The sequence below is a fragment of the Octodon degus genome, unplaced genomic scaffold (genome assembly GCF_000260255.1).
Source record: "Octodon degus isolate 3935 unplaced genomic scaffold, OctDeg1.0 scaffold00069, whole genome shotgun sequence".
In the NCBI taxonomy this organism is placed as follows: Eukaryota; Metazoa; Chordata; class Mammalia; order Rodentia; family Octodontidae; genus Octodon; species Octodon degus.
The window spans coordinates 10,637,257-10,659,937 of record NW_004524645.1 but is presented as its reverse complement, the minus strand read 5'-3'; the positions used below and the strand labels follow the sequence as shown (position 1 = coordinate 10,659,937).

Sequence of the window (22,681 nt, the reverse complement as noted above, 5' to 3'; positions counted from 1 at the left end):
ATTCTCTTAATGAATAGAGGGATTTGTTCTAATAGTGTTTGTAAATAGGATATCATGTCTGCATCTTGTACAGTAAATAACCACTAGGAAGAATGCATGCAATGTGTTAGTTATTGAAACTATCCTACCAATTTTGTTTGAAACTGTCTCATTGCTATTTGTTTATCAATAAAATTATGGAAAAAAATGAAAAAAACTGAAGATGTAAGATCATATTTTATTTTCTTATTCTGTTATTTAAACTATGGATCTCAATGTATATTATTTCCTCGTCATAATCTTTATGGGTCTCAGAACATTCACAATGCCAAGTAATTGTGGAGTAGAAAAGGCATCTATGCTCCTAACAAGTTTCATGGTGTCAATTTTGTTATAAGTGGAATTATTATATTATTTGAAAGTTTTCATTAGGTTTTGTATTATATAAGTAAGTTGGAGAAGAAAAAAGCATTTATCCATCCTCAAGTCCCCTCCCAAAAAAGAGATATCTATAACAGTGGAAATATCTACAGCAGTGGAATTAACCACAGTTAACACTTTAGAGCAGCATTTTAAAAAATGATTTGGACCCCATTAGGAGCTCATGAAATCAACTTAATGGATCATGACAGCATTTTACAAAGTGAAACATAAGAAAGGAAAAAAATAATTGTGGAAAATAGTTGGAATTAAGTAGATTGGGGTAGGAAATTATGATAAGATAATATCACAAGGAAAAGAAATAAAAACATCACATATAGAAAATTCTGTATAAGTGTTAAACTATTGCTTCAGCTATGTGTGTCTCCAGGTAAACAAATGTAAAATATACTGCTCACTGTGGATCATGGTCAAACATGTTTTCTGGACTTTGTTTTGTTTTGTGTGTAATGGGAACTGAACTCAGGACTTTGCACTTGCCCAACAGGTAGTTGTACCACTGAGTTATAGCCCCAGCCCGATGTTTAAAAAGACTGAGTTGGAGCTGGGTGTGTTGGCATATACCTCTAATCCCAGCACTCTGGGAGGCTGAGGCAGGAGGATCCCAAGTTCAAGCCAGGCCAAGGCAACTCAAAAAGGCCAGAGATGTAGCTCAGTAAGAAGATCCTGGGTTCTGTAACAACTATTGCATGAAAAAACAAAATAAAACCAAAACTGATTTGGGAAATAAACTTCCAGATACTTTTCTTTCCTATATCCCTATATTATCTTCTTAAACATAATAATCAACACATAATTTAGCAGCAAGTCTTTTTAACTTTGAAATACATTGTAAACATGCTTCTTGGCTAATAAATATCTATTTGTATCATCATTTTAATGGTGTTAGTGTACAGTACTGCATGAATGTATAGTAATGTTTGCTGTATCGACGTGTATTAATATTTGTACAACCAATTTTTTATTGGTGATCATTGAAGATGTTTCTTATAAGCAACACTGAGGTACCAGTAAATTCTTTTTTTTATTTATGTGTGTGTGTGTGTGTGTGTGTGTGTGTGTGTGGCCAGCTCAGCCCACCAGGGGGCGGGGCTGGCTGGCATGTGGTGCTGGGGGATTGAACTGAGGTCCCTTTGCTTTGCTAAGCTTGTTTGGAAGTAGGTGCTTTAGACCACTGAGCCATCTCACCAGCCCCTAAAATCTAAGTTTTGTTTGTTTGTTTGTTTTTTTAGCAGAACTGGGGATTGAATTCAGGCCCTTGTGCTTGCCAGGGAAGCACTTATTCCACTGAGCCATCTCCCCGGCCCCACCAGTAAATTCTTTTAACTTTTTGAATCATTTTCTTTTAAATTTTTTTTTAAAAATTTTCTTAGGCTAAATTCCAAGGTGAAATTTTCTGTATACAATTTTTATGTATCATTTTCATAAAAGCTAACTGCTGGCTGGAAAAATTACTCCAATTTACACTTCCATCAGCGGTATCTAAAAGTACCCTATGGTCACCCTTCTTTCATTCCCTTTCTAAAGCTGAATAACACCATTTATTATCTTGGTCTAGCTGAATACATGAAAAAAAAAGCAATTTGTTGTAATTTGGTTTGATTCATCTCCGAATTGAGGTCGCCCACAGTTCATTTCAGCAGCCTTCAAACAAAATTACAGAATATATTAGAATGACCATTGAGCTAAACATGAAAGTTGCACATCCATGAAGTAACTCTTTTGAGTTTAGACAGTAAAGGCCTTCATACACAAAATGACTCTTGCCACAGCCAATAGTTTATTTTATGCAATCACAATGTTCCTATAAAGTATTTGGTTTTTAGGAAAATGAAAGAACAAACTAGTTACAGCCAAACAAATAGCTACTACCTCGCTGAGTTAACCTGGGATAGTCACATGTGTGCCCTGAATGTATCTCAGTATCTCTTGGTCCCCAGGCCTTCTTATGTAGATGTCCTTGCCTCAGCCTCCTCTTTGTCCAAAGTTGGAGCTGAATACAGTACTTACGCTTGTTTGAGGTGTTCTAACTCTGTGTTCCCTGTCATACCCAAGAAGGCAGAAGTCCATCTCTGTGGCCATAAGGTGCAGGGATAGAAATAGAGGCACCTTCAGAGAAAGGCCGAGCAGAACCCATGGGGCAGGCAAACTTAAGGTACAGAGCCACATCTGAATGTGGGTTCAGGCACACTTTCACAGCACTCTTACAGCCACTAGTAGTCTCCATGTCTTTGTCCATCAAAAAAATATTATCTTTTCTATCACAAAATATTAAGTTGCTTGTGAAATAGCACAAAGCAGTTACACAAGAAATAGTAACAGAGAGAGAGAGACAGAGACAGAGACAGAGAGACAGAGACAGAGAGACAGAGAGACAGAGAGACTGAGATAGACACAGAGACAGACTGAGAGATGGAGAGCTAGACTGAGGAAAACTGGAATAAGCAGTGGATTTAAGCAAGAGTTACCCACTTCCTCTGTGGAAATCTAAATTTTTAAAGGCCTTTTATTCTGTAGAAAGCGCTTGCATTTCACACCTGGTAAGTGAAAAAAACCATCTCCTGTCTAACTTCTAATTTCACAGGCTGCCTCACTAGGCTTCTATCAGTTTCTAAAAGCAAAACCAAACCAACTAGTTACCTCTATATTTGAAGAAAATCTGGGTTAATGGTCCAAGGCACTTCCCTCATGGAAAAATTAGCGCACTCCCCTCCAGTTATGAAACAGAATTAAGCACTTAGACAACAATTTAAAAACTATGCTGAAATTTATCATAAAAGCCCACTTTCAAAGGCTTGGCTGTGTGTCACTCAGCAGCAGGGTCCCTTGGAGGCTTCTCACAACCATTTTGGGGGCTTAGCTGTAAAGGCTTCACAAACTTCACACCCATACGGAACCAAACGTTCAATCACAGTGTAAGGCAGGCTTGGGTCTTCTTGGGCCTCCAACCTGTTCCAGTTGTTCTTGATATGCTTGAAGGGGAGGGCAGAGACTAAAACACTCACCCTGCCTGGCTCTAATCATGCCCATTTCAGACCCAGTTGTGAGGAGGCCTGTGGGGCCCACTGTAAGTTTGGGAATGTTACACCACTCACTGAGTGGAAGGCTTCAATTCTCAGCAGAGAAGTCAGAAGCTCACTGCTGGGAGGGGTTTGAAAGAAAGTCCAATAGGCAGCACTGGAATTTGCTTGAGGCCTCTTTACCCCTATCCCATCCCCAATCCACCAAGTTCCACAGAGCTGAGGTTCCTATCTTTTAGCACAGACACTTGAGGCCCTGAAGGCAGAGGCAAAGGAACAAATCCCCTGGGCCCTCTAGTTGATGGAGAGGAAGCCTTCTCGCTTTGCCAAGCCTCTTGACCTTCTGTGGAAATGTTCTGCCTTGCCTAGCTTTTGTATGAACCACACTAGATGGACTATTGGAGAAGGCAACTCTCCCTAATTTGAAGACTATCTAGCCAAGTGATAGGAACTCATCGCTCTTCCTCCTCCACTCCTTCCCCAAGGAAAGGAGGCAATCTGAAAATCCAAGAGGCTTCTGCTTTCTCACAAAAGAGCTGAAGCAGCAGCAATAAAGATTCCAATGTCAAACTCCAATTACAGAGGGTGTGCAAGTTATTTGAAACATGGCCTTGTGAGGAGCCCCTGTCTGTAAATCAAAAGGCCCCCTGACTATGCTTTAATTTTGAGAGGAAAGGAGTCCTTTTAAGTGGAGGTTTCCTCCATTTCAGACACCAAAACTTTGCCATTAAAGATCAGTGCTAATCTTTTACGTTACAGATAAACAGATCAAGGCTTTTGTGTGGCCTAGATCAGAAAGTGAAGGGACAAGAAGGAAGAAAAACAGACACTGTAACAGCCTTGAAATGTCCAATCAGGGAAGAAGATTTCATAAACCTCAAGTCAGGGTATTTACCCAATAGAAATGTGCAGAAAAACTCAATCAAACATAAATTCCACAAAAGAATATTCATAGCAACATTATTCAAAATAGCCCAAACTGGAAAGTATCCAAATCTCCATCAAAAAGAGTGAATACACACTGTCACTATATTTGCTTTACATTTTTGGTGTGTACACTGTATTCTGTGTAACAATAGATATTTTTAAATTTGATGCTATACCTTATATTAAGATATATATTCATGGCAAGTGCAAGGGCCTGAGGTCAATCCCTGGTTCTGAAAAAAAAAGATATATATTCAGCAACTTATGCACATGTTTCTTTTGCAAGAATCAAAAGAGCCATTTATTTAAAAAAAGAGTGAATACACAAATCATGTTATAGTCACATAAAAGAATATTATATAGCAATGAAAGTAAATGAACTAAAAGCAACAACATAAGTGGACCATAAAATATACTTTTAAGCAAAAAATGTCCAGTATTAAGAAAATCATACCATATGATTCCAAATCAGGTCAAAGTAGTCAACGCTATTAGAGGCTGAGATGATACTTACCCTGGACTGGAAGAGAACTTGGGAGGATTTCTACAGGACTATTTGTTGTTCTAGGTGATGGTTTCAGAGTGTTCAGTTTTCAAAAGCTCATTGAATTCTACATTCAGAATTTGTGCACATTTCTGTAACTGTGTTTATCATTTATAAACAGATAGAAAGAAAGAGGGAGGAAGAGAAAGAGCAAGAGAGCAAGAGAATTTGTCTTTGTAGTCACGTTTCTTTAGAAACAGGGGTTCTGCCAACATATATTTATCTCTACTTGCTTGCTCAAGGAGAGCTGCTACACAGGATCTGATTACATAGGCTTTCTTCAAGTCTTTCAGAAAAAGAATACCTTACAGTTTAGTGTTTTTTTGCAAAGTGCCAGTACTTTGGAGTAATTTTGTCATCTATGTATTTTCAGGAATACTGATCTTGTTGGTTCCCTGGACTGTTCCTCTGTATTAGTCAGGGTGAGCTATCTGCTGTGACAAACATCTCCTACATTTCACAATAAAAGCCTACTCCTTCATGAAATCCCACAAGGTGTTGGCAGACAGCTTTTCCCATAGTGATTCAGAGACCCAGGATCCTTCCATCCTGCTGGCCCCACCATACCTCAGGGCCTCAGAGCTCTCTGCTGAGTCCTCTGCATACAGACAGCAGAGTGTGGAAGAAATGAATTGCAGATCATTTTCTCCAAGCTTTTATATGGCCTTCTTAGAGGTGGAACAATATTCCTCCCACATCTCATTGGACAGAACTGTGTCACACGGTCACACCTAACTGCAAGGTAGTCTGCTAGGAAATGTTGCCTAGCCATGTGCCCGGGAGCCATTCTCTGCCTTGCCAGGTCTATAATCTCCCTTTTTGCTAACTGTTCCATGCCACTGGCTAACTACAAAGAGCATTATCAGTGATGACACAGAGGCTGTGAGCATTTGTGCTCTGCATCGCTTCCACGATGGCATATATCCACACCCACACCTCCCTGTGCCCACCATCAGGCATCTACACTTCCTGGGAATAAGGGCATGATGGTGGCCAGAAGATAAATTGTTCAGTTTTTAAAATGTATTTGGTTGTTACAGGGTCTCACATGCAGCTTTGACCAGTAGTGATCCTCCTGTTTTTCAGCTTCCCCAGCGCTGGGATTATACTTATACACCACTAGCCCAGACTCTGTGGCCAGCTCAGTGCCCCCTGGGGGCAGGGCCAGCAGGGCATGTGGTACTGGCGATCGAACCTGGGTCCCTGCGCTTGCCTAAGCTTGCCTAAGCAGGCACTTTAGTCCATTGAGCTATCTCACCGGCCCTGATAAATTATACTCGCATTGCTCCATGCCATGAGTTAGGTGGACAAGCCAGGATGGGAAGGCATTGTTTCTGTTCACATTTTCCCCAAGCACCTACCAGATTAGAATGTTTATACTGACTGAGGAGCCACAGAAGCTATTTTATCCATTCTTATAGTTTTATCCATTTTTGTAACTGCTTCTTTTTCCCAACCCCTCTGATAATATTAATTAATGTTAAAACAAAAGTGGTAGAAGTAGCATCAATAACATATACATATTATCCTTTATTAGGAGTCCTATGTATATACTGCACATTTCTGGCCCTGCTTAATTGATTAACTCACTTAAATTCATGCCAGATCTATGGGGTGACTACTAATAGTATCCCCATTTTGCTGATCAGAAAATTGAGGCCACGCAGCTGGCAAGTGATGGAACTGCAAGAATCAAAAGCCAACATGCACAGTGTTATTTAGTATGAAGGTGATCCAGGTCAGAAACATAATCATGTGGTCTTGACAAATCGCAGTCCCTCAGATGGTAAATCTTGAACCTAAGCTTCCAAGCATAAAGCCTGACTCAACTGGGCTTATCAGGCTATAGAAAAATACACAAAGCATTTTTTGGAAAGAAAACAAAGTCCAAGTCAAGAAATAATGGCCACTTCTTGGGGTTTTTGCACTTATTTTTAAATTTTGTTCACACTCAGAGGTCTCTAAAACCACTGCATGGATAGATTAATTAAGAAAACCCCAAAGGGCTTGAAAGCTCTATTTATAAGCCAGTACTTGCAACAGCTTACACCACTTGTTATCTTTCCTCAAATATATTTGTAATTGAACCCCATTCTTATTGGCACCTTGCACCCTATAACCAGCCTGAGATTAGCCAGTTTAACAATATGAAACAAAGGGTTAAAATCAAGCCACACAAGAGGCAACCTTATGCAATACATTTTTCTTCATGCAATCGGATTAGTTTTAATTAGCAAAGGCTAAAATTTTGCCAGATGAGCACTGGGTGACATCTGATACCTGAGCAGGGTTCCAACATCCCTTCTCTCACACCAAAGGCATTTAACTCTAGCGATGCTCTCTGAAATAATTTCAGCACACCCTTCCCAATATCTCTTCATTTGTCCACTTCCCCCGACTTTGTCCCAAGGTTCCAAAGCTGTGCCACTCCTGTTTGTAAAGCAAAATGCCTCATGACTTCTCATACGCAAAAGGGTTTCTGTGAGGTTTATTCCCGACCTACTTCTCCCCTGCACTGAATCTGTACAATCAAACTCTCCATCAACATGTGCCATCTTGCAAATGAATCACTTCAGGAGTGGGAAAGGGGTCCGCTGAACTGGCAGAATTCTGATGCCAAATTCCAAAGGAAAATACAGCTTTACTTGCTATATTAAAATATAAATACAGACATGAGGAACAGAGTCCAGATGCAGGCTGGAGAGAAACATAAATATTGATATTATATTCTAATGAACATTATGTCTCACTGGCTGTCATCTGTCCTCATAGCCGCTATTTCTTCTCTTAGATGTCTAGTATTAAAATATAAAGAGTAGCTGAACTCTAGAGTATGGCTTTCATTTCACAAATTTAAATGCACTTAGAACAATCAGAAATCAAATTTGGAACAACTTTCTTCGTCTTTGATTGAGGTTTCAAGCATCAGAAAAGACTGAAAACACAGTTGCAAATCAGCGTTCCCTGATACTTAGAAAATTGCCTCAGAATAACAAGGTCTTTTTTCATGGTTTTAAAATGCTATTTTAGCTTTATCTGAGAAAAGCTTCCACTTCTAAATTACTCCTGGTGCCTCTGAGGCCAGACTCTTATCCTTCTCCAAACCTTGATTCTCTCCAAAAATCTAGCACTAACATGACATAAACAGTCCAACACCATCAGACCAAAAGTGAGGAATTTCTACTGTTCCAATTTGTCTTGGAAATCTTATACCATAAAATTGCTAGTTTTAGTTTAATCCTACTTGAGAGTCCAGAAACTTCTGTGGAATCATTTTTTTTCCTGTGGTCACATTCATATGACATCCCTGATTAGGAATTAGTGATAACCCATCAGAATTCAAATACTGCCTTCTCTCAAAAGAATATTACCTATCTGGAGTGAGGGGGATGTTCTCTATCCTAATAGTTGTGTGCGTGATAATAGTAGATGTAGCAGTTAAAATTCATCAAACTATACACTTAAGATCTGTACATATCACTACATGTAAATTATACCTTGATTTTTTTAAAAAAAGTGTTAGAACACCTTTACCTAGGCAACAAATAAGATTCTAGAAGAAAGATCTATTTCCCCAAGATCAATGGCTTCAATGAATATATATATATATATATATATATATATATATATTCATTCCACCAAAATGGCACAGTATCTCATCAGGACTCAGTAGCCCCTCCCTGGTCCGCTGCTTCTTCTCTCCTCTCTGTCTCTCATAAGCCTCTTCTTCATGTCATAGCCACTGTCATGTTACTCCTGTGCATAAAATTGTCCAGTGACACCCTCTGCACTTAGAACAAAAGTCAGTCTTGGCAATGGGCTACTCCTAGACTCTATTTTATCTGGAATCCTCTCCTCCTTCTCTTCTCCTTGCTTCCTTCCCACGTGGGCTCCTTGCTACCAGGAGATCAGATCAGGCATTCTCTCTCCCTAGAGCTTTGTACCAGCTATGCATTTCCCCATCAGCAGAATCTTCCTCCGGCAATTGACACAGTTAACTTCCTTTCCTCTTCCATCCTTTGCTTAACAGCTGTTTTCTCAGTAAGGCCCACCTAACTACTACCCTGTTGCAAATGGCAACCCCTTGCCAATGTGTTTGTTGCTCAGGGTCACTCTCTCAACTATCTTGTAATGTTTTGTTTAGTCATTAAGGAGGAATGTCAAGGACAGAAGATACTCATGGGGTACCCTAAATGATATGAAGGGGTAACTCTCCAATTCGATTCTCTGCATTTCACAAACCAGGCACTCTAGGACCCAGAGAGTTCCCCTTGCAGTGCAACAAGGCAACCATTCCATGGCTAAAATGACAAGACAGAATCCCCCCAACAAACATTTTACCTGTTATGAACAATAAAATTAAAATGGGCTTCTGATTATTATAAGTGAGTCCAGTTTGAGCCAGTTTAACCTCATTTCCCTTTGGGGTAGGACTATTAGGCCTGGAGATCAAAGAAATGCTACAGACATATGGTATCTTGATTTCAACAAACCATTTGACAGTCACTCATGATGATGGATCTTGTGGGCAAGGTGGAGAAATGTGGTTAGAATAGCAAGGTGGGGGTGCATTTGTGGTTGCTGCAACAATGGTACCCAAGGAACGCTGATTAATGAATGTCAACTTTGAGGCACGCTGCTAGTACTGCCTGCCAATGGGCTCTGGTCTTGAATCCATCTGACCAATCATTTTTATCAGAGTCATGCTTATGGTGTCTGCAAAGAGCAAAATGCTGTGGGCAGTAGCTGACACATTGAATCAAGATTTTAAAGCATCACCATTGATTGGAAATGAAAGAGTAGAGCAAGCAAGATTCAATTTAACAGAGACAATGGGAGAGTCTTGTGAAATTTAAGTTCCAAATACTGACTATACACATAGAAAGGAGGAAATCTCTGTTTAAAATTTATTATATTAAACTCGTGTTTAAAATTACCACTGTAGAAGGAGGGAATTTATTGGACCATGAAAGCAAAACTACACAACAGAGTCATGCAATGCTCAAAAAAAGGACCAACCATGTTAGTCCTAAAGGGCCATTCATATAAAGAAAGGAGTGGGTCCGAATGGCAATCTCTGTGTGGCAGAGATTGAATTGGAAATGTGGCATTAGGATCCCTGGTCAAGGGAACCAAAGTTGTCTTGCCTGGGAAGAAGAAAGCATAGGAAAGACTAAAACAGTACCACAAAAATTTAAAAGATGTCCCAGCAAAGAGATTGTATGCACATTCTGTATAGCACCAGCCATTATAACCAGGATTAAAACACTGCCGTTATGAAAAGATCTAGCCTGAAAAGATCTAGTCTCAGTGCAGACAAGAACTATGTGAAATAGGAGCAAGCCAGCAATAAAATTTAGCTGGGGTTGCTGCTTCCCACTTCCAGAGATCTCAGAGGGCAGAGAAAGCCATCGTCTATCATTCAGGACATCTTAAGAAAGACTCCAACTCTGGACGGAAAGTTGCATTCTATGGGCACTGAAGTCTTTCCCAAAGGTAAGATCCTGGGATTCTAAGACTCTTATATTAACTTTATTCTTGGTTGATTTCACTTGGATGGATTTTTTTTTTGGAACCGGGGATTGAACTCAGCCCTCGTGCTTGCCAGGGAAGCGCTTATTCTACTGAGCCATCTCCCCAGCCCAACTTGGAAGGATTTAGATGCTTAACATGCAAGTATTTTTTTAGCATACAGATGCAGAGGTTGTCAGATTTTTATTTTAATGTGCCCAAACTTTCTCATCCTCATTAATGGATTGAGAGATGGACATGATAGCAGAAGCAAAAACTGACCATGCCTGTGTCAGTCATTCTCAAAGATGAGCTAGACAGGGTTCCTACCCTCAGGGCTCACAGTCCAATAGGATCACTCTCTAAAATATTGTTTGAACGAATTTACCCTGGAATGAGATCCTTACATTCAGAAGCCACTTCTACTTCATTGTTTTCATTCCCACTTATTATCAAGATGCAATTCATGAATTATTGATGCAAGAAGAAATTTCAGCAATTTGTCTAATTGATAGTTTATTTCAAGTGTACCTTTCCTACAATTTTTTAATAGGGTGATACAAAAAATGTTGTGCCTCATGATTTTGTTGTTATTAACTGAAACAATCCATTGGCCTTAAATATACATCCATGCATATTTAAATGCTAGATTTTTAAGTTTTACCATAAAAGAATACTGAATCAAAATATCAGAGCCATGACTTTTAATAGAGTGAAAGGAGATTGAGCTGAATTGCTAAAATAAAATTCCAACTGTGTTTAAAATCATCAGTGAACCTAAAATTTCAGTGTCGTATGAAGCCTCAATCCACACAACTCATGGGCTAATGTGAAATAATAGGAGATATTTCATGTCAGAGTAATTTGAAGGTGATACTCATTAAAGGAAGACTAACAACCTTGATACTGAGACCCTTCTGAGAGGCTATGGGGACTTTACACTTTCCTAATGCCACTGTGTGGACACGACATTGACACACAGGAAGAAGGAAATCCCCATTGTTACCATCTTGGCAATATCAGGTCCGCAGAATTTCAAAGATATCCTATGTGTTTTGGTAGTTTGGATTTAAAAGCCCAACCCAGGAAAATAAGAATAGTCTAGAAAGAACTTTGTTGTTATTACAGGCTATAAGAAAAATTATAACTAGGAATTATTAATATTTGAAAGATTGCTTTCTTGTCAGTTGTTCTGTGATGTGTTTAAAAGCAGCTTTCAATGGTGCTGTTAGGATCTCATAATGCCTCAGAGAAAGTCGGCAAGCAGAGCCAAAAGGAAGAGAAACTTAAGCACAGTTACTGAAACATCCAAGAAAACATATTAACCAGACTGTGAGAGGTTTTGACAAGTGGTAGAATAAACAGAAAGGGGAGGGGAAAACAAGAGCATCTTCCAAGACCAGAGTAATTCATGCTTGGTGTCGCCACACCAACCCAGAAATGAGCAATTCATCGAATGTGCTGCTTCCCAGCTCTCTTCAGGATTTAGCAGTTTCCATGTATGTTCTCACTGAAGATAAGCTTCTCAAACAGGGAGTGTGGGTATCTAGGGATGTGACCCCTTCCACAGGATGCTACACTGCACTCTCAAGGACTGTCCAATGGTACTCTGAAGAAGTGAGGGGATGTCCTGCATCATCACAGACTTGAGTTCCCTTTGTGCTCCTTCTTATTGCTCAAGCGCTAAAGCTTTCCCATGCTAACAGAGAGATTCAAACCTCCACTTCACTTCAGGGTAGCAGTAGTGATTTCCAGGTTCACTGAAGAATATTCAGGTAGGGACTAATATAAAATTCTTTGGGAAAATATTTCTAGGAAAAAGAACAAGAAGCACGATCTCTACCATACTCCCAATCCCAGGTTTTGCCCTCACAATTGACAGATTAAATAGATTATCTGGATTTGAGAGTTCCCCCAAAGATGTGGACCCTATGAGTACAAGTATAAGTTCTAGTGTGACTAGTTTCTGTGGGAAATGACTCCAGGAAACGCCCACAGGTGAGGAAGTGAAATGGAGAAAAGAAGGCAGAAAATGCAAGGTCCATTATCAAATAAGTCATCACTGTGGGAAACTGGAGCTCAGTGCTACTAGGGGACTCTGAAAAAATGGTGTAAAAACATGCCATAGACTTCTAAGTAGTGAAGAAATAGAAGCATTTTCCCACCAACTCCTGTCCACCATTGGTTGAGTGCTGCTTCAGAGAAATTATTTGCTGGCACTTGTGACTTTCCCTATGTGCAAGGCCAAACCTGGCCCATAGCCAGACAGGAACAAAAGAACCAGGCAGAGTCACAGAAGTTTGCAGTAAGTAACTCTCAGTAGAAGAGGGAAATGCCAAAGTAACCATGTCTGCTGTACAGAAGAAGAGCTAAGGAAAATATGAACACGAAGTTCTAGAAAAGTAGTTTGAGGAGAGGTGGTGGACAAGAAATTAGGTTTCACTTCCCAGAGAAGATGGTATGCCAACTGAGCTTCAAAGAACAAAGATAAATTAGCCATGTGACTCTAGAAAGAGTCACATAATACATAGTCATGAAGAGTGAAAAACCGAGAAAGCTGCAGAACAGCACATAGTTCAGTATGACTGGCACTGAGAGCTGAAATGCAGTAGGTGGAGAAGGGATGGCAGTGGGTGGGAGAGTAACGAGATGTAGCTTGCCAAGTGGAAAGGATTATGCCACAAAGGGACTTGATTTTTACATAGGAATTCCCCTGGATTTATGTGTTAACACATGGCAAAAACTAGGGGCTGGAAATAGACTGTGACCTAGATTCTAACTCTGGCCCCCATCTCTTTCTAGCTGATAGTGCCTGAAACAAGTGGCTAAGCCTCATTAAAATGAAAAAAATAATAGTGCCTCTTTTTTGGATTTATTATGAAGTTTAAATAGAGTAATGCAAAGCTTTCAGCACAGGGGCTGACAAATAGTAAAACTCAGTAAGTAAGTGTCGGCTAAAAGTAAAGTCGGTCCACTTGAATGAGAAAGGTGTCACTTCCATGTGACAGGAAAATGATAGTCTCTCCAACTGGTGGCATTGGGTTAATTGTGCATCCATATGGAAAAATAATCCCGACTTCTACCTCACACCATTTACAAGTATCAATTCTACGTGAATCATGGATCTAGATGACAAAGGCAAAACAAAAATCTTCTAGAACACAGGAGATATCTTTGTAATCTTGGGATTGGTGAAAATGTGTTTCAGAACACACAGAAGAGAACTTTTAAAAAATCTAACCATAAAGAAAACAATTGATAAACTGGGCTATCTAAACACTTATAAGGATTTCTACTCTTCAAAAGATAACACTAAGGGAGCCAAAAAAGACAAGCTATAAAGTTAGGAAATACCTATAGCTGATAAATGACTCAAATCCACAATACATTAAAATATATAGAAGATAATAAGAAAAAGGTACAGGTAATTCAAAGAAGAAATTATCCAATTGTTTTTAATATGGAGAGATGTATAATTTCACAAACCATCAGAAAAATGCAAACTAAAACCACTGAGATTTTATTACACACTCAGCAGAGTAGCTAAAATTAAACAGTGTTGGTGAGAATGTAGAACAATTGGAATTGGATACACTTCTGGGAGTATAAGATGGTACAACCAGTTTAGAACAGTGCTAAATAGTACATGTTAAAGACAAACATATCCATCCACTTTGATCTAGAAATTTCACCTTTAGATACCTTATGTAAGGCATGTTGAAAATAGCCTTAAAATCACAAGAAACAATGAGAAATCAACAAATAGGATGATATCAAATTACAAAGCTTCTGCACAGCAAAGAAAACTATCAACAATCTAAAGAGACAACCTACATAATGGGAAAAGTATTTCCAGCTATTTGTCAGACAGAGGACTAACATGTAGAATGCTAAAATAAATAAAAAATAACAGACCACCCCCCAATAAAAGATCCAATCAAACAACGAGCAACTGAATAGACACTTCTCAGAAGAAGTGGAAATGGTCAATAAATACATAAAAAAAGTTAGACACTGCTGGCTATTAGAGAAATGGAAATTAAAACAAAAATGAGATTCCATCTTACTTCACAAAGAATGGCTATCATTAAGGAATGAAATAAAAACAAATGCTGGTGGGGCTGCGCATGGACACAGGGGAAGTAAACTAGTACAACTAATATGGTATGGAGAGTCCTTAAAAATCTGAACATAGAAATTCCGTTCAGTCTAGCTATTTCCCCCTGGGCACCTTTGGTTTTTTTTTTTTTCAAAGGCACCTTTCTGAAAGAATTCAAAGCATCATGTTACAGTGGTACATGCATACCCATTTTAGAGCAGGACAAGCCACAATAGCTAAACCTTGGAAGCAGCCTATATGCCAGTCAACAAATGGATGGATAAACAAAATGTGCTATTTATACACAATGGAGTACTACTCTGCTATTAAAGAACAAATTTGAGGTATTTATAGGTAAATGAAAGTACCTGGAGATCATAGTGTTAAGTGAATTAAATCAGAAACACAAGTTGAAATATTACACAGTTTCTGTTATATGAGAAACCCAAAACATAAGTAAAGAGCAAAATAAAAGATAGATAATAATAAGTAGGAAAATCTTTCTCTTATTGGAGGAACAAGAGTTGGAAGTTGGGGGAGATAAGGGAAAGAGAGGTAATAGAAAGAACTGAAGAAAAACTCTAAATAGAGCTTTTGTAAATGGGAAAAAGACCAAGAGTTGGGTGAAGCGGGGAGGGATGGGAGGGATAGGGGACAAAGCAAATAGCCTTAAATGAAAACAACCCAAGTGTCAGGAGAATAGATAAGAAACTATGGTATATGTGCACAATGAAATTTTATTCAGCCATGAGGACTAACAATCTACTGTCCATGCAAGCAACATGGAAGAATCTTACAAACATAATGTTGAGTGCATAATACTAGACCCTAAAAAACTGTGTAATGACTTATGAAAGTATAAAGCTTATAAAGGCATAAAAGGGCTCCATTTGCACAATGTTCAAAAACAGGAAAATCTGTTCCACGAGGGTGGGAGTTGGGGGATGGTTATCTTTAGCGAGGTCAGGGTGACTGGTAGGGACTAGAGGAGAGGGTGTTTCAGACACAGGAATATTTTACTTCTTGGCATGCTTGGTGTTTACATGAGTTACTAGCTTTATGGAGAATTAACCAAGCTGAGCATATTTCACTTGTGCTTCTTTCCACAATAATGTTCAACTTTAATATCAAACTGAAAAACTCTTAATAACTAAATATAATCAATAGCAATAAAAAGCTAATCTTGACACGTCAAGGAATCAACACCTTGGCACTGAGGCTCCTGAAGCAATCCCAAGGTTTCAGGTGTTAGTGACTGAAAAGCTGGACTCCCTTCAAGTTTATGACCATAAATCTTGGAAGGCTCTCAACACAGCCCGATAATCCAGCCCCACGTCCTTGCTCTATCCACAGGCCCCTTGAGACAGTTTATTAACACCTTCCCTGCACTCTTCATACTGCCAACACCCTCTCCACCGATGACCTCGCCACATGCCTCACAGAGAAAATAGCCCGAACTGTAGAGGCACACCGCATCCCACCTCCATCTGGCTGCCAGCCCACCTGCCTCTGCCCACATTCGCCACTTCCCTCCAGTTTCCACGGATGAAAGGTGTTCTTATCTCAGGCCATTTCCGCTTTGCAAGCACTTGTATAATAATCTGCTTCTGTTCTCTAATATCAATTTCCTCTGCTCTGTGGAACTCAAACATGCCCCAAATATCAATATCTTTTAAGAAAGTTGCCCTTGATACTGTATTGTCCTCGAGATTGCTCCATTTCTCCATTTCCCTTCCAGCAAGAGTCCACTGTCATTGCTATTTCCTCTTCTAGGGGTGCTTTCTAGGGGTTCTCCTGTTCTTTCTCCAGCCCTTCTGGACTGACCTTAATCTCCACCCCTCTACTGAAATAGCACATATCTAGGCCACTAATTAACTACATGTTAGCAAACTCAGTGGCCTCTTCTCTTTTCTGGACTGATCTTACCTTTCCTTACAAGTGGCATTGCACCAAGATTATCCCTCTCCGTTCTGGTGTTACTGCTTCCCCCATCTCTTCCTCCATCTTTCTCTTTTTCTTCAGTGCTGTTGATCAAATTCAGCCCAAGGATTCACATATGATAAGCAGGAGCTCTACCACAAAGCTATATTTCTAGCTCTCCCTGAGTTTCAAAACACCTTCTTTTAACTTCCATTATACCACATTGTCCTGATTTTTTCCTCCTAGATTTCTGGCTGTTGTTTCCCAGCCTTCTCCTCCCCTATGAGACTTTCAAAATTAGTCTCTCTTAGGATAAGCCCTACCTCCCTTTACTATCTATACTGTCCCTAGCTCCAAGGTTCCCCATACCATCTCTACCTCTAAGTCTCACAGTTACCTCTCCAGCCTAGACCCTTCTTCTGAGCTCTCAACTCAAACATCTAATTGCAAAGACACATCAGACATCTCAACATGGTGCAAACAGAAAACTATTGATTCTGTTCACTCCATAAAATATATCCACTCTCTCACTAGCCTTCATTGTATCTGTACCTTGTATCACTGACCATGAGTTGTTTAAACCATAGAATGTAGGTGTCATCTTTAGCTATTGTTCCTCATACACTGTACTCAATCAAATCACTAAGTTCTGAATGAATTCAGAATTTACTGTCTCCGCAGCCACCTCTCTAGCTCTAATCTCAAAGCCAGTTGCACTAACTGGCTCAAGCACCAGGATTTGCCTCAAGAGTGATTTTGCTGAAGTGTACATAAGATCATGTCATCCTTACAAATGGCCCCTCTGCATTGTCTCAGGGCAACAGGAAGCAGCTGTCTGAGAATGGTTCAGCCAGCAGACTGTGTGGGGCAGGATGATCTGGGCAAGAAGGCTACAGAGGAGGAGCAGAGGCATCCAGACAACCTCACAGAGGAGAGAAAAGGGAACATGGTTCACTATTAGGTTTCTTCTCTCTTGCAAATGCCCCAAGACCTGGGAAAGTGGAAAGAAATATACATAATGTGGCTGATGTCACTGGTACTCCACTAATAGACCCCATGCCCTGGCCAGAGGACCCAGCAGGCAATCTTGTGCATACTCCAGGCTCTTTGTATCTCTCTCTACCTGGCCCTGGGAACATGCTGGTAGCATGCACTGCATAGGCCCCAGAAGCTAGCAAGTTCCAGCTCAATGTTACCTTCCCTCAGCAAGGGGCAAAAGTTGTACAGAAACATTCCTGCTTTCTCACTCCTTAGAGGAACACATCTGAAGCACGTGTGCCAGAGGCCCTCAGCCAGATGGAACCCCTGCTGTCTGCAACGTTGAGCAGCTCACAACAGGTAGTAACTTTTCTTCCTTCTGGCTCACTTCCCCACCCCCTGTACTTCTTCAGAGCTCAAACTACTTGCACGAAAATCCTTGTCTCAGGCCCTGAAATGTGGGAAACCCAAAGTAGGACACTTTAAAATTGTGCTTTTATTCCTTGCATGACATCAAATAAGAACAATGCCACCCTAAATTTAAATGGATGAGAAGGAAAGCTGGACACAAAGAGTAGAGATCTAATTTCAGAAAATTTTAAAACATAATAGGACATTTAAAGTATTTCCTTGGGTAGTATATTAGACCTATTCTTATTTATGCATAAATATTCATAGACAGAATATTTACTAACTATGCATACGCTATAAAGATCCTGCTCCTCTCCTTTAGTTTATACTACAAACAGTTAAAAGGAATTGAAAGGACTGTATTAAATTCAGAACATCTAACTACCCAATGCAGCCTCCAAGGAAAGGTCAGAGCAGAGCAGAAGGTGTCTTTCTGAGTTTCATGTATGGCACTGAGTTTCATGTATGTGAAATGTGTTTAAGGGGAGGTGTGTGACCACACACACACACACGCACACGCACACACGTGAAATGTATGCACTACCCAGCAGCCTGCAGAACTTCCCTCCAGTTCTTTTGAAGTGAGATCACCATTCCCCCCAACCACACTCTCCTGTTGAAAGTGAAGGGCCTGTCCCTGCTGTGCGGTTTGGGGTAAAAGGAGGCAGGATTAAAGCTCTCATTTCCAGTCCCAAAAGTAAAATATGACTTGGCCTTCGGCAGTCCTAATTCTTTCCAGAACTCATCCCCGGAATTGCCCTTTTAAACAACCAGTCATTAATCCAACCCCGGGTCTTTTATAGCTGCGAAAACCGATCGCGCACATCATTTATTCATTACACTTATTATTATTGTTATTGCAGAAACGACTGGATTCCCGGGGCGGGGTTCAAAGGGTTTTTCAGTGAAAGAGAAGAAGGGGGAGAATGCGCGAGCAAGCGGGGACCGCGAGGAGGCAGGGCTGGACTGCTGGGCTGAGGTGCCCAGAAATCCCCTGGGAAGGCTGCAGGGAAAGCGCCTTGGCCCGGTGCGCTCCGAAGCCATCGTGCACCAGCGCAGCTGCTGCAGCAACTGAAGAAGCTTCTTACGTAAGTGGAAGCCGCTGACATCACCTTCCCGGAAAGGGTCGCAGCAGAACTAGACATCCAAGGACCCACGCACCAGCCCAGCACCCTTGTCCACCACCTGGGTCATTTATTTCTAAATGACTCCTCTGAGACTAGATTTGAGCGACCAGGTAGCTGGGCTGCACACCCTTAAAGAGCAAATGACACAGAATGACTACTTATGGGGCGCTCTGAGTGTTGCAAGAATGAAGCCAACGCGCAGCAAAGATGCCCCAGGGTCTCCCAGACCGTCTCCCTGGAGCTCTCCCTGGAGCCTTCAGGCAGGACTGGCTCATACCTAAATCAGATTGGGGAGAAAATGCACCCAGGCGTGAGGAGAAAAGCCTGCGGAATCCACAGAGGGCAAATGGCACAAAGAGCCATTTACGGGAAATCCTAGGTTGTTCGGGGCGGAAAAAAGATGCCCGAGGGTCTCCTTGACCTCCCTGGAACCCAAGCTCTCCCTTCTTCTTCCCGCAATCCCTCTGGACCACAAAGGTTTTCAGTAGAGCGCCTCCGAGTTCACTCCAGGAGGCAAGCAGCCCCGCGCTTTGTCGCACACCAGCGGCGCAAGGCACAAGTTCGGGGCCCAGAGCAGCCCCTGAGGTCACGGCAAGAGTGACAACGCCGCTGTGGTGCAGCAGAAGCCCTAAAAGGAGACTCACTATTTCTCGACCCCCTTCCCCGGGTGGATTACGGTTTTGGGGCTGGATTGCTGGAAACCACAGGAGTTGCGCCCCCTCCCCCAGGAGGCGAAAGGAGAACCCCAAAGGTGAATCACAGATCTTTCCCTCACGTTCCCCTAGAAACGCTCACAGTCTGCGGGTTCTCAGCCCACTGACGTCTGCGAGTTGTAAGCCCACCTTTTTAACTTTCTGACCTCCCAGTCTGTAGCCTTCGGGGACTGCGGGCTATTCAGTCCTGGGAGGATTTGGGTGGGTCTTAGGGCAGGAAAGAGTGGGAAAGCGAGAGTAAGGTGCATGTTGCAGCAGGCGCGGCGCCGCGGGGCTTGAATTGCAGCGACCGGGGAGGGCGCGAGGGTGCGGCGCAGGAGCCTAGCGCCCCGAGGGCAGAGGGGGGTACTCACGCACTGCCTCCTGCTTTGGGTCCAGTGTGCCGAGGACGCGCTGCACGCTGCCGAGCTTGCCCTGCAGCGCCCAGACGCGACGATGGGTGAGCTGAATGTCGCTCTCGAGCTCCTGGAAGAGGCTACACGCGTGCCGGGCCACGTCCGAGAGCTGCCGGAGGACGCGGGCCAGCGCAGCGTTGCTGAAGGCGCACAGGTCCAGCATGAGCAGCACAGCCGCGGCCGCCGCCGAGGACGTCTCGCCAGCAGCGGGCGCCGCCTCCGGGACCCCCGCCGCGCTCTCCTCGCTGGCCGCAGACGCCTCGCCCTGAGGCTGCTGAGCCTGATTAGCTGGCGCGGGCAGCGGCGGTGAAGGCGGTGGCAACCCCAGCGGCAAAGAGAGCGCGCGGGGAGGCTCTTCTGACCCCGGCGCCTCGGCCTCCTCCGGCCGGCCAGGCAGCTGCAGGGGCGGTGGCGGTTCAGCGCTGCCTCCACTCGCGTCCTCCTCTGGGCCGAGCGCTGGGCGCCGCTGCCGGCACAGCCACTGCGGCTCCACGATCCGCTTGGCGAAAGGCATCCCGCGTAGCCGGGCCGCGACTTTCTGTTCTCCACCGAGCGCCCCTTGAGAGCTGGGGACCAGGCGCGCCCACCTGAGCAAGGGTAGGGCAGGCGTCGGGCGGAGCGCGATCTGGGCAGTCCAGAAAGGCAGGGGGCTGCTTTGCTCACCTGGCCGCCTCCTCTTCCCCGCCCTCTCACTAGCAAATCAGTCCAGCCGGTCTTCCTCCGGGCGCACCGTTCCCTGGGGAGGATGACAAGCGCCCGGCACAGAAATCCCGGGGTACGCCTGGGCTCTCCTCACTTGCTTCCAACAGGGGTCGGGTGGCTCAGCTCCATCGTTCCTGTGCTCACGGCCGCCGCCGCTGTCTATATAAATGGGCGTGTGTGTGTGTGTGTGTGCGTGTATATGTGTGCGTGTGTGTGTGCGTGTGTGTGTGTGCGCGCGCGCGCGTGTATGTGTGTATGGGTGGGTGGGTGTGAGTGTATGCGCGCGCCACAGTTTAAAAGTACCCCGGCGCAGGCCTCTCCCCGCACGCCCCTAGGCCGCTCCAGGGAGCGTTTGCGCCCTGGATCTCTCTCCCTCTCTGGGCGGGGAGGCGGTTTGGGAAAGACGCTCTGAAAACCCGGAGAGAGGAATCCGCCTCCAGCCCCTGCTCAGGAGGCGGCGCGGGGGCTGCGGGCGGACGCTGGGCGGGGGAGGCCAGGGCGAGAAGGGCGCAGCGCCCTAGGCGACCGCTGGGAGTCACTAGCAGCCTCGCTGAACCGGACGCGCTCAGGCGCAAAGAGGCTTCCCCACATCCAAGAGGTTAGAATGAAGACTCAGCACGGTGAGGGTGAGCAGTCCTCAAGTTGAGAGTGAGGGTGCTGGTGAGGAACGCAGAGGAAAGAGGGTGGGGTATTGGGGGTACAGCGGATTTGGCATGTTGGAGCAAGTTGCTTCATTCGATTCCAACCCTGTGCACGTCCTTTGGGTACTTAGAGAAAAAATGGGCAGCTCCTCTAAGTGATCCAGTTCTGTGAGCACAGAGAAACAGTAGGGGAGGGTAACGCGCCTTGGGCTCCTACCCTAGGGCCATGCGGCCAGAGAGCTCTTTATTCCCATTCCCAGGTATGGCGGGAATGTCTGCACTGGACGAGGTCTCTAAGTATCCTGAATGTGAGGCAAACCATCAGTGAGCAAATCCCCCTAAAAACACTGCTTGCAAAACTTACTGCACATTAGGTGAGGTGAATCTAGTCACCTCCTTGTCACCCCACTGTTAATCATACACAAGATCTTTTAAGTTCTCCGCTAGAGAGATGACGATTTGATTCACAGGAGAATGGAAAGATTTCCCCTTTGGTTAACTGAAAGGTATAATTTCTTAAAAGGCATACATTTTCAATTGCAATAGTCTGCCGACTGGAGGCTGCCAGCCTAAAACCTAAAAAGAGTTTGGGAAAAGTTAATAAAGTACAGGCTTTCATCCCTCCAAAACGTATACTGTAAATTTTTTTTTTTCATTTTAAAGCCACAAGCCAGATCTTGGGAATGCAGCCTTCATTTCATGTGTCTAAATAGAATATGGAAAAAATATGTTTTACAGCAACAATAAAGTCCTCCAGACCTGTAGTGGTGTCTCCCCTGCCATCCCTGCTGTTAGCAGGAGACAGCACTGGACAGAACAGTCAGTGCTTTGGATTGGTCTCCCCTCTGGTTATGAAGGTTTCAACAGATCCTTGCCTAATTCTATGGGGAAAAATATTTTTGGCAAATGAATATCCTCTTTCATAAAAGATCCAATCTGGAGCTTTGGAGGTAAAAGGTCATGATGTCTGCAAGGTACGCAGAAATGATTCAGTAATGAGAATGTTGATAATAATTATATATGATGGAGAAAAATATGGCAGAATGTCCAAAATAGTGAATACAGGTAAAGGGTATACCGGACGTCACTAGCAAATTTAAATTTGGTTTGGTTTCCAAAGAACAAGTTATGAACAGAATTTTTAAGCATTTGTCTTTTATCTCACAAATCTAGAAAAATGGAGAGGTGGCCAATTTAAAATTTAGCTTGAGTTTCTCATGTGTTCGTAATTGTGAACATGAGCTCTGCTAGACAGGCAAGCCATTCACTGCTC

At 42.9% G+C, this 22,681-nt stretch overlaps 1 protein-coding gene across 2 annotated transcripts in view; it reads right to left on the bottom strand.

Moving 5' to 3' along the window:
- Nucleotides 1–20,941, bottom strand: part of Nhs (NHS actin remodeling regulator) — a 369,326-nt gene extending 348,385 nt beyond the window's left edge. For both annotated transcript variants that reach the window (XR_002821880.1, XM_023719542.1), the window contains exon 1: nucleotides 20,024–20,941. Coding sequence is in view for 1 of the 2 variants with exons in the window: in XM_023719542.1 (XP_023575310.1) it covers nucleotides 20,024–20,579 (556 nt within the window). In the remaining variant the exon portion in view is untranslated. The remainder of the gene's footprint in view (nucleotides 1–20,023) is intronic.
- Between the last annotated feature and the right edge of the window lie 1,740 nt (nucleotides 20,942–22,681).